Genomic DNA, 12625 nt, shown 5'->3' on the forward strand with positions numbered 1-12625 from the left:
CCCACGGATCAAAAGATCTACAGTGGTAGCTTGAGGGTGGAGGCCCCCCCACGTTGGACTACACGATATACTATATAGAAGTGAAACTTATAGTATAAATAATAAAAGTAAAATATATAAACCATCTGGAACTTCTCTCGCGATTTTCCTCTCTGTGTTTAGTAATCCCAATGATCTCTCAGGGGCTAATTTGACTCGATAGCGCGAAAAGCGCCGGGAGAGGGGGGGGGGGTGGCTGCATGCGGAGGGGGCCTTTGAGGACCTTGAGAGAGTTGCCAATATATTTGCCCCAATCATAATAGTTTGAGAATGAAAGAATGGCGATCGGTTGAGTTTCCAAGGTTCCCCCATTTCTCCCATCCAAATATTTTACATTTCTTCCCATTTTTATACTATAAGTTGGATAACTATACGCAGTAGTACACTGAAGTATACTGTAGTTGCTGCGGAGTACGTTGACCGCCAAGCCTCGGGCGTTGACATCATTCAACCTTTCCTCTTTCGTCCGCTTCTTCACTTCCTCTCTTTCTTTGTCCCCATCCGCACTCGCCATGGCTTCCAACGATATGCGGGGTTGGGTCATGAGCGGCGTCTCAGGCGTTGGTGAGTCTGACTACTCTTTGTTCCCATGTATGCAACTGATCTCCCTCCAGCTTGTGTCCTCGGATCGGCTGTCATTTGCGTTGACTTGGTGATGCGGCGGCTCACTCACCACAAGAGCTTCCAAATCGCCAACAGTAATAATTTCCTGTCGGCCTCGTTATGTCTCAGTGCTGGTGTGATGGTGAGTAACCCATTTCTGAGACATTACCCCAACATATTCGCATCGCTTACCAGCACTAGCTCTTCACCTCTTTGTATAGCATGCTCCCCACCTCCAAGGACTACCTCACGCGCGCCGGCTTCTCCCCAACTTCTTCGGCCTATATTTTGATCAGTCTCTTCCTCGGAGGTGTGATTATCATCCAATTTCTCTCCGGCTTCATTCATCGCTTCATCCCGTCGCATGTGGTAGATTGCGCGCATAGTCACGGTGGCGCGGAAATTGATCCCGAGCGCGGCGAGACCCATCTTGCCGGAGGCGACCACCATGACCACCACAACCACCGCCACCACCATGATATGAATGGCAACACCGAGCGGACACCCCTCTTGCGACCCCCCAACTTGGGCCACTCGTTCAAATCCACTCCGGCAGTCCTACAGCGTACCCCGGTGGGCTCGCACTCTGTAAAGCGGGAATCGCTTCAGGCAATGCTCACCCGGCGAATCACGGCGTTGGTGGGCGGTGTGAAGCCCCTTTGTGACGAGAATGGACCATGCTATGGCTTCTCCCAGACCTGTGGGCGTGAATGCACCAAGGTATTTCCTCCGGAGTCAAGCCCGCCGCCTGCAGGTGCGAACGAAGTCACGCATGCCTCGCTGGTGCCACAGCACCAAAGCAATAGCGTACAACTAGAACCGGAATGCGCAAATGGGGCTGAATCGACCTCCGAACAATTTATAACTACCTCTGATACCGGATATTACGACGCGATTGCTTCTCAGCACCCGCTTCATCATACCGCCAGCTCTTGTTCCTCGTCTCCACCGCAAAAACCTCAGTCTGAACATACCATCCATGTCGATGTAGACACTCATCATCACCATCACCCCGACGATACGCATGATCACGCCAACCCAGATGTGTCCAAAATTGCTGGCGACAGTACACACCATCATCACGTCCCGCAAAATGCATTCTTGTCCATTGGTCTGCAGACCGTCGTCGCGATTGCTCTTCACAAACTTCCCGAGGGCTTCATTACATACGCCACAAACCACGCCAGCCCGACTCTCGGTCTTACAGTATTCTTGGCTCTATTTATTCACAATATCGTGGAGGGGTTCGCTATGGCTCTACCACTATACCTGGCCCTCAACTCCCGCTGGAAAGCCATTTTTTGGTCCAGTCTGCTTGGCGGTATTAGCCAGCCCGCCGGCGCCGGTCTCGCAGCCTTATGGATTTGGGGAGCAGGACGCAGCAGCCATGACGCCCATGGCCCATCTTGGGGTGTTTATGGCGGAATGTTTGCTGCTACCGCCGGCGTGATGACATCTGTTGCTCTTTCCCTTTTCAGCGAGGGCTTAGGCTTGACACATCACCGAAGCATGGGTATTGGATTTGCTGTCGCTGGAATGGGACTCATGGGCGTGAGCTTTGCCTTGACAGCTTAAATGGCCTTACCCTAGATTGATGACACTCTTTTTGCATACAATTGGCGCTGCACATTGCATAAAAAATCACGAAAAAGATGGTTGGGCGTTGCTTTGGCTTTTTCTTGTATCCTTTTTTGCTGGAGTTCCAGAAGTGCATACACATTTTTATTCATTAACATGATGCACACGATGTGGACCAGGTACATGATTGTCGGTGTGCTCGAGTTGCTTTTTACAGCTGTTGTCAATACTCCATTAAACGAATTATGATTGTTTTATAAAAATCTCTCCTTTTCCAATTTCCTTATCTACTACTAAGCAGTATACTTGATGCTAACCTTGGAAAGCACGAGTTTTTCATGAAATAGTAGCATTAACTGAACTCAGACTAAGGAGATATCATGACAATTTAGTCTCCGACAAATATATCTTACTTATAAATCCCAAACTCCCAAACTCCAGATCCTTCGCACCCAACAATCAAAGGGTTATTATAACTTATTGGTATACTTCTCCCTCACAGCGCCTGCACCGAAATCCTCCTCACATGCCCACTACCATTCATCAAACCAACCCCACTGGACTCACGCAGATGATTATGATGCGTGTCACTCTGACGCTCATCCTCCAAGTCCTCAACATCAATACTAAAGCGTCTAGGCTTCGACCAAACGCCAAACTTCTCTCCACCATTCGCTTCCCCAACACTCTTAATTTGCTCAGACTGAAGACCAAAGCGCTCAGTGACCTGCGAAACCAGATCCGCATGCGCAGAAGACCTAGTAGAAGTATGCGGACCACCAAGACGCAACTGAGCCCGGCGCATCAACTCCATATGCTGCGTCGCTGTATCGGCCGCACGTGGATGATCTGTAGCATCGGAGTCACTGAGCAAATCGTACAACACGCCTTCGTGCAGTGTTGCGGCAGATTGATGATCGTTAGACGCAGTGAAAAGCCCAGAGAGCAATTTTGTCATTTCCAGCGTGACGGGATCACAGCTTCCCCAGACTTGACGCAAGTTGTAGCAGATATCGCGGCAAAGTTGGATAGCCGAGTCGACGGAGCCGCGGCAGAAACGCGTTTCCACGAGTCGTCGGCCAATCCAGACAACCACGTCCGGAGTCCAGAGTCGTTGGACGATTCTTGATGTCCAGAGTTGGGTTAGGATGGCCTCTAGGTCGTCGAACATTTCGTATTCGCCCAGGAGGGTGATTATGTCGTTTAGCTGGGTGAAAGGGAGATCGACGATCTCGATGCCGATCGATTTTGATGCCGTCATTAGTTCTTGTAGGAGGAGCTTCGACTTTACGGACATCTCGTTGAACATTGTTGTGTCTTGGCAACGGGTGGCGTTGTGGCCGCTCAGGTATAGGCAGAGTTGTGTCGCGACGAGAATACTCTCGTAGCTGTTCAGACCGTCGGTGAGATGGAGGAATGAGTGCAGGACACCGGTCACGTCGCTTGCGTCTTGGAAGCGAGATTCATTGCAGAGGTCTCGGACAAGGCTGGTAGTCGTTGTGAGGATGTTCATGTTGTAGCTCTCGCTGTGGACCTCACGGAGACATATGCCGTAGAACTGTTGCACGATATCTCTCTGAGAAATACTGGAAGCAGAGAGTGTAGCGCAGAAGTACTCGTACAATTTCTTATTCGTATCCTTCGCCGCACGAGTGCGATTCTGCTGCGTCTGCAGGCGAGCCAGATTATCACCAGCAATGAGCGTCGGAACGAAGTCATGCCCAGACAGGTTCTTCGAAAATGCCTGTTGGGTTTGCATCTCACGGGTCATTTCGGTCATAATTTCCGAGTAGCTGGTGCGGCGTCCAAATGCTTCTTCGAATGCTGCTACGAAAACTGCGTCGCGGCGATCACCCAGAGCCATGGCGTTGGTTTCGGATCCGTAGACGACGCGGTGACGCAGTTCGTCTCAGGACATTGTTGCCACCTTCGATGAAGCCGCATTCAAGGTAGATGGCGGCGATCTTGCGAGCCCAGTCGGCCATCATGTCTGTTTCTCCGCCGGCGTGAAGGACGTCTGTCACGTATGTGTGGAGAAGGGCATTACCTTGCTGCACGGAGGTAGGCGTGCCCTGGCGCGAGTGAGCAAGGGCAAGTTCGCGGAGCCAAGAGAGGGTGGTTGTTGAGAAGAATCCCTGGGTCTTTTTGGCGAGCTGATACTCTTCGGTATACAAAGAGCGAGCTTCACTTGTAGAATCACGCTTGCGAACGAACAACTGAGCCAGCTTATGTTTCAGCGTAATGGGCAGAGGCTGTGTCATCTGGTCGAGACCCTTTGCAGATTGCGAAGTGGGAACCCATTCGCTTGTTTGCAGGGGCTTCTTGTACAGCGAGATGGCTTCGTCTGTGTACGCGTGGTTGGACTCGCATAGTTCGGCGAAGAGCAGGGTCGCGCTCAGAGTCTTTTGGTGCGTGGGTCCGTATACGGTTTGACAGGTCATCACATATTCAGATGCCACCTTGTAGCGCTCGGAAAATTCAGTACTCGTCGTGTGTGTCGTCAGAATAGTCATGTAGCCGAGGTATGCCTTTTCAATCAGTTTCTCGGTCTGCATCCTGTCGTAGACGGTCATTTGCTCATGTATGACAAGGGTAGGCCAGACATGGCGGTAGACATCAAGAGCAGAGCCCCACTGCAACTCTTTCTCGTATAGAACAATGAGCGCAAGTGCTGCTTCCATTCCTTCGGGTGCGATGGTACTGCCACGTAAGGTTGACTTGTAGATGCGCTGGTAGGTACTCTTGGCTTCATGGTTCATCTCCAACCGGGTCGCCAGGGCAGCTTCGAGGTACATATTTTCGATGGTGTGCTTGTGAGTTTCTCCCAGACGACTGGTGAGGAAATTGCTAACTGAATGGAGCAGGGCCAACGCCTTGGTGAACTGGAAGGTTGTCTCGTAAAATTCAACAACAGCCTTGGCCACAGCAAGAACCGAAGGCACGGGAACTCTGTCAGATGCAACGAGTAATCTAAAGGCATTCTCATAAACAATAGTAGCTTGATCCAGATGAAGTCTGCGGAAATAGCAATATGCCAGGACCAGAGCCAGATCAGCCACGGGAGGTGCCAACTCAGTCGTGATCTTCTTTTGGGATTCGGCCTGCTCGACGGTAGGCCAGACGTGCTGTAGGACAGCCTTTGAGCATTCACTAGCTTCGGACCAATCTTCCTCACGTACATAGATACTCGACAGATTGTGACAGAGAATCAGGGTGGAGACGGAGATATTGCTGGGTGACGAGGTAATCGAGTCCAACAGTTCAACCATCAGCTTGCGGTCGCGACCAGATAGAGAAACACTGTCTTCGATAGACACGGTATTTGCCATTTCCTCGGCTAGAGACATAGCAAGCTCGACGGCATCGGAAGAATATTCCTGATTGCTTTCCTTGTAGTAATTCCACATCAGGATAGACAAAGACCGATCCAGGCTGTACATGTGCATCTCGCGGGTCTCGGCACGAAGCAGCTGCACGCGCTGCATCATCTCATTGGAGTGAATACCAGTAACCTCAAGGTCGGCGACCAATTCACGAATGATCACCTCAGCCTCGTCATTGCGGCCCTGGCGACGCAGGAATTGATAGTAGACGAGAGCGACGTTGGCCTTCTTGTCCATCATATCGACGGAGTCGATGTCACGGGAGTTCAGACCAGCCCAGAGATTTGACAAGATTCCTTGGGCTTGGGCCTTCTCACCCTGTGACTCGTAGAGCTGAGCCATGTACAGAGCGTACTTGATGCGGCGTTCGTCGGTGACATCCATGGTGCGAACCACATTGTCGTACTTGGTACGTGCGATATCGCGGCTCATCTCGTCACTTCCAGTACTCGAGAACTGGCCAGTGAGGAAATCGGCGGTCTCGGACGATTGTCTAGAGCTGGAACCATACTTGACCAGGATCTGCTGGTAGTATTGCCGGGAGATCACAAGAGCAGATTGATTGTCGCTGCGCGTCTTGTATGTACTGACGATCATTCCGAGGTACTTCAGTCGCTGGTTGAACTCCACGCCAGTGACCTCGGTGTCGGTCAGGATGAGATACTTCATAATGTCCTCCTGTTGGGTAGTCATAGTTCCGCTCTCGGTAAATGACTGTGTCATCATCTCGGCACAGGCCAAAGTGATGCTGTCAGATTGTCCCAGAAGCTCTTGGCTGAGTCTCCAAGCATCATAGCAGTGCTCTTCTGCATGACTAGCATGTGCCAATTTGGAAACACGAGCGCTAAGTAGCAGACTCTGCAGGAGCGCCATCGACTTTTCACCAAGGACCAGGCGTCGGATATCAGTCGCGAGACGATATAGCTCAAGGACACTGGACCGAGTGAACTGCGACTCCTTGCACGTAAGCTCGAGGCGAGCAAATAGGACAGTCACAGGAAGAAGCTTCTTGAAGCTGGCAGTGAACTGGAATTCGCCAGCGTCTGTGACTAGAGGTGACGACAGAAGATGCGACAGCCAATAGCGTGCGGTGTATTCCAGCACAGAATACTTATCAAACAGACGGTTGCGCTCCTCCATGCTCAGTTTGTCCATTGAGATTTCGCTCTCTTCACGAACACTCAGCTGGACCCATGCAAGACACCTTGTCAGAAGATCATGATGGGCCTCCTTCAGGCTGAGTGGCGATTTAGCACCGACAGATCTGGCCTGCTTGATGACATGGTCGCGAATACACGTATGCGCGAAAGAGACAACACCATCACGGGTCATAACGAGAGGTCGAAGAGCAGTGGCCCATGCAGAGTCGATATGAGAGATACGCGACACGAAACTTGGTCCCTTTGCGTCGACAGCCAGGAGCTGTTCGACTTCCTCCACCAGCAAAGGTCTCTCGGCAGCGGCCAACCAGGCCATGATCGACTTAGTCTCTGTCTGGCTCAAATCTAGACTCTTCATGTGGAAGTCTAGGAGCTCCGGCATGGTTTGAGGTAAGCTTTGGATAGACGAAATTGATTGCGCCGGATTCCTCTGCTGGCCAGCATGAGCAATTGCCATCTCAGCCCAGCTGAAGGATCCCTGGGAACGATTGACAATGGCAGATACAGCAGATTGAAGCTGGCTATCCTTCGAGTTTTCGAAGTGGGAGCCAGATGAGAGCATCTTGTGGACATATGCCGAGAGGTCGGCGTGGGTCTGGGCGCTTTGGATCGTGAACTGTCCAATGTTTCTGGTACTGAGCTTCGAGCTGAGAGGACGAGTGAAGGCAATCATCTTCGAGCCGGCATTCTGTTCGTCCAAAACGGCCGTGATCTTCTCCAAGAAGGCAATGGCGTCTGAATCGCCACCTTTAATCTGGTCGAGACCATCAATGACAAACATGTACTGGATATTTGAGGCCAATCCAGCGCGAATACCCTTCCAGAGGCTTTCTTCTACCTCCGACTCGAACGCACCATCCATGGAAGCTTGAGCAGCGTGGGCGACCTGGACAAGAATAGCTTCCTGTATTTCCCTGTCACTGACACTGTGATCTAGCATTTGATGCAGAACGCCCTTCAAAATGCGCAGAGGGAGTGTTGCGACCGGAATATCAGCACCTGGGTAAAAGTTTAGTAATTTGATTAGATGATTTAATCTGGACAAAACTCACGAATAGTGTAGGGAATGACATTCCAACTATCATGTTCGGCCGATTCCTGCAAGCGCTCCACAGTCCACTGTGACATAGCACTCTTTCCAGCACCAGGGCCACCAGTCATGAGCAGGACAGGAGACTTGCCAATGGTGAAGTCATATAGAGTATTGTTGAACCATTCAAAGGAGCCATCGACCAAAGTGTGGCTGCGAGAATCGAGAATGAATTGCAGAGGACGATCCTGTACTCCCAGGAACTGTCGAAGACTTCCCAGCTCCGCGCTTGAGTAAATCAAGGAGCTGTGCCTGACAACCTTGGAGGTAGCAGACTCGACAATTGCATTCCAGTGGGTAGAGTAGCGTCTGGCGTAGATCACAAAACTAGAATCCACGTTATGGCCGGTGACATGCTCAGACTCCTTGCTCTTGAAGCCCTCAATACAGCTGGACGAGGTGGTGGAGATCATCTCGAGGAGATCTGCAAACATGGCGGCCGCCTCTGGCTGAAGCTCGGGAGATGACTTATAAGCAGTTTCATATTGAAGCAGCAGGTGAATGCCAACAGCCACACGACCGTATCTGCCAAAGACACTCTCGAAGAGGTCGGTGTTGTCAATATCAGACTATTTTCATCGTTAGCATTCACTCCTTTGAACTTCCATTAGGTCAAGAGTATCTCACCTCCAAAAGTAGAATCAAAAAACCCCATATCATCTTCGCTGCCTCATTGGCGCCGGGTGCAAAGGCTCCGACTGATTCACGCAGGGCATCAACTGCATAGGCGAGGCGAGAAGCCCATCTCAGACTGCAATCCAGTCGGCTTCCGTCGCGGGGCATCCAGCGCAGGCGCTCGGCAGCCACAGCATCGAAGAAAGCATCGACAGTGGGGCCACGCTGGGTGATCTCAATTGCAGACAGGCCCAGCTGAGTCTTGCATTTCTGCGTCACGGATTGAACCTTGTCTTGCAAGATGGTAACTCGGTAGCCACTTCCACCTAGGTTCTGCACGACACGAGTAGAGGAGACACCGGTGGTCGAGCTGGTGGCTTCTTCACTCCTGAAGCCTCCTTGACCCATACCTGCTTGACCCATACCTGCTTGACCCATACCTGCTTGACCCATACCTGCTTGACCCATACCTGCTTGACCCATACCTGCTTGACCCATACCTGCTTGACCCATGCCCTTTTGACTTCCACCCTGCTCAAGACCAGTTCCAAGAGCTCCGGCCCCGGCAATGCCAGCGGCACCGGTAGCAAGTCCGGCACCGGCACCTCGGCCCCCCCGAGCCTCCAAATGCTCCATTATCAGAAGCTGGAGATCCAGACATGGCGGCCATGCCTCCCATGGTTATACCGCCTTGTTTGGACAGGTTCTGGCTCATCGGGTTGGTGGACATGTCGGATGTGCCCTGACCCAGGGCTCCTTTTCCCTTGTTGATACCCTGGCCTGCGGCAACTGATTTTCCACCTTGTTGATACTGCTTGGAGGCCTGTGGGGTCTTCCCTGCGGTCATTCCTTTGCCAATATCGCTCTTCCTCGTGGGGGTAGAGGATTTTCCTGCAAGACCCTGGCCCATTCCCTTGGCGGCAGTCTTACCAGCAGCTCCATCACTGAAGACATCGTCACTGATACCTGATATGGTGTTGAACTCTTCGCTGATAGAGTCACCACCACCACCAAATGTTCCGCCTGCACTATTTCCTTGTGCAGCGAGTCCAGCTCCAGCCATTCCACCTGCAGCTGCTCCTCCGGCTTTAGCTTGCTTGGACTTGCTCTGGCCAGGGGTCGATTTCTTTTTCTGACTGCCGACTCCTAAAGTCTGATTGAACTTCTCTTTCGCCTGGCCCAGTAATCCATGGCCTGGGGAAGATTTGTCTTTGTCCTTACTTGCATCGCTCATCTTGGCTTCATCATCTTTCATGGCGCCGTATTGCCCTTCGGATTTGTTGTTGCTCATCGTTTTCTGGGTAGGGCTAATTCCTCCGGCTTCGTTTGCGCGGAAATTGTCGTTAGCTGGGTCAAGAGCGCTCGATTCTTTGCTCAGGCCTTGCTGCTGATCTTGCCCCAATCCTTTAGCACTTGTCTGGGAATAGGTCTGGTTGGTGGTCTTGGTGGTGCTTTCTTTGGTTTGACTCAAATTCTGCTGGCCCAAATCATCCTGAGCCCAAGCAATTCCACCTGGCGATCTGCCAACACCCTGGCCCTGACTTTGTGCCTGACTGGTTTTCATTTTTTCCTGGCTCAGTCCTCCTGTGGCGCTGCTTCCAGCACCTTTGAATGCATTATTGCCTGTTTGCCTCTGGTCTCCGGGTCCCGGCCAGATAGGACCTCTTCGAATATCGTCGTTGGGCTCCGGTGGCCCGACTGAAATGCTGCCAAACATTCGGCGTCCAGCATCTTCAGCACTTGCTGGGCTTAGATTTTCCGTGTTCGATCCGGTACTACCGATAGCACCGGCAGCATCTCCCCCACTGACGACGTCCTCGGTGTTTCCTTCATTTCCTGCAAGACCTTTGGCACTGCTGAAGTTTCCTTGGTTGGTTTCATCCTTGACTTGTTCTCCTTTATCGAGAGCCTGCTGACCAATTCCACTCTGACCAATGCTCTGTTCGACTTGTTCCCCCTTATTGAGAGCTTGCTGGCCAGTGCTACCCTGACCAGTGCTCTGCTTGAATTGTTCGCCTTTATCGACAGCCTGCTGGCCAATGCCGCTCTGGCCAGTGCCCTGCTTGATTTGCTCGTCCTTATCGATAGCACGCTGATCAGTTCCAGTCTGGTCAGTGCTCTCTTTGCTTGTGGTGTTTTTCGAGCCACTGCCTATGGACATGCGCTTGCCCAGGTTCCGGGCAACACGAAGGCCAATATTCTCTCCGTGCTTCTGAGCTTCGCCCTGAATTTGCTGGGAAGCCATAATGGTGTTATTTGTTATTTAGTATCGAGAACAGAAATAGAGTTAAAAAATAAGATATGTTCGTGGTCGTCAAGATTAAAAATAGAAAATAGTTATCATATAGTCGTTGAGTTCAGTTGTCATGAGTATAGGAGATGGGGAAGGAAAGCAGATTATCCAGATTCAAGCAGTCTTAATAGCTAAATGAGCTACCCCTCATAATTGCATCATGGGCTCGTCTCGGAGAAACCGAAAGGTGCCTATGCAATTCCATAGGGCAATTCAGCAATTGAGGGGGTATATTTGTGGAACTTCGGCTTCATCCATTCGGGAGTGAACCACGCCTTGATTTGAAGCTGTTTCCAAGGACCGCATGCGGATGGATGAATCAATATTGGACGCTGATTCAGTCAGTACCAGGAGGTGAATTGAAGTCGATGATGCTCGAAGGCATGGAAGGCAGGGATGGCATCGAGGGGATAGGTGGGTCTTGCGGCCAGGTGATGTCTTTGTATACAGATTAGCTTTCGGGTTTCGTCACTGTGTTTTCACTGCTGTTGCCTTTCTAGCGTAGAAATGGTCTCTTGGAGTATTATAGGTCGAGTAACTGAACCAACTGAAATTGAACTTATACTGATTCAAATCATACGTGTCAATGCATAAATAATTTAGATGTATTTACTGTTCAATAATGCAAGCATCTCCCTGCAGAAAAATTAAATGGAAATGTCAATGACGAAGGTGGAATTACTGTTAAGTTCTGTGCTATAGAGTCTACTTAGAAACAATGGCACGCTAAACATGAGAATGAACAATGTAGATGCAAAGTTGGCGGGGCGTGACGTAAAGACTCCTTCTCCCCACAACGCTGAGGCAGATGTTCGTCGCCTCTCAGTGGACGATCGGCTGTTAGTCATTCTGGAAATTATTTCCCCATTTATCATATCTCATTGAAATCAACCAACAGATTCTATTCGAGCTACATTTGAATCCATGGTTTGTATAGCAGTGATATCATTTCCCCAGTTTCCAAGAGGACATCGGTTTCTATCCGATGGTCCCGACCGCTTTATGAGATCACCTTGTTCAAAAGCTGGCCGTCACTCTGCGCTACGCGGGCACATTCGTCGAGCCAATGGGCAATGTCGCGGTTTATGTCATGACATTCCCCGGCCAGAAAGAATGTGGAAGCCATGCGCGCTAGACAGAAGATGTTTTCCTCCTGTCCCGTCCGGATAACATGAGACTTATGGCATGTCGCGTGAAAATCATTTCGCATCGCCTTTCCATGCATGATTCACGTCCGTGGTTCCTATTTTGAGTAATTTCAAGTCTGGTGAAGCAACTCATCCGGCCAGAAACCGGATGTTGGGAGGTTTAAAGCTGGTTCAACGGGTCGTTCTTTTACGAAAGAGTTCAAGCCCAGCTACGATGCCCGCCTGTTGCTAAACCGTAGATAACTAGCATGAGTTCATAAATGTTCTTCCGGTATCCCTCATAGTGTATTGAAGTCGAGCCATGTGCCCAGGTGGCGAGCAGAAATTCTAGTGTTTATCTACGGGAAATAGGAAATGGGTGGGCTTTTGATCAGTAACTACTAGTACTACCTACTAGATAATCTTGATCACATTGGGATTTTATATGTCTAGAGTTACTAGTAATAGTAGTACTATAAAGCAGTCAAAAGGCGGGAGATATTACACGGGCCAGATCATAAAAGCACCTGGCAATCTCTGAGATGGCTTGGGTGGTTATTATTCAAACTTCGAAAGCTTCCCGAGGCTGGAGATGGTGCTACTTGACTTTTCGCGAGCCAGAAATAGATATTGGGCCCAAATCATGGGTCTACGCTTGATTCTTTGGACAACCTCGCGAAGGTATACCGCGCCGAGCAAAAGTACAAGGAATTCGAATCTACTACCTACCAGCTCTG

At 50.6% G+C, this 12625-nt stretch overlaps 2 protein-coding genes across 2 annotated transcripts; one reads left to right on the plus strand and one right to left on the minus strand.

The window, feature by feature from the left end:
- Positions 1 to 551: 551 nt before the first annotated feature.
- Positions 552 to 2217, plus strand: N7481_003580 (Zn(2+) transporter ZRT3; the record flags this gene model as incomplete). Its single annotated transcript, XM_057262799.1, has 3 exons — positions 552 to 603; positions 654 to 784; positions 844 to 2217. The coding sequence occupies 3 exons, from the start codon at positions 552 to 554 to the stop codon at positions 2215 to 2217; spliced, it is 1557 nt and encodes a 518-aa protein (XP_057124460.1).
- A 499-nt stretch (positions 2218 to 2716) lies between these two features.
- On the minus strand, positions 2717 to 10713 carry N7481_003581 (uncharacterized protein; the record flags this gene model as incomplete). Its single annotated transcript, XM_057262800.1, has 6 exons — positions 2717 to 4013; positions 4075 to 7762; positions 7816 to 8422; positions 8481 to 8801; positions 8879 to 8999; positions 9074 to 10713. 6 exons carry the CDS (start codon positions 10711 to 10713, stop codon positions 2717 to 2719), a joined length of 7674 nt encoding a protein of 2557 aa, XP_057124461.1.
- Positions 10714 to 12625: the final 1912 nt, after the last annotated feature.

Source organism: Penicillium waksmanii (assembly GCF_028829765.1).
Source record: "Penicillium waksmanii strain IBT 27052 chromosome Unknown utg000004l:1.0-5674109.0:1.0-5678898.0, whole genome shotgun sequence".
In the NCBI taxonomy this organism is placed as follows: Eukaryota; Fungi; Ascomycota; class Eurotiomycetes; order Eurotiales; family Aspergillaceae; genus Penicillium; species Penicillium waksmanii.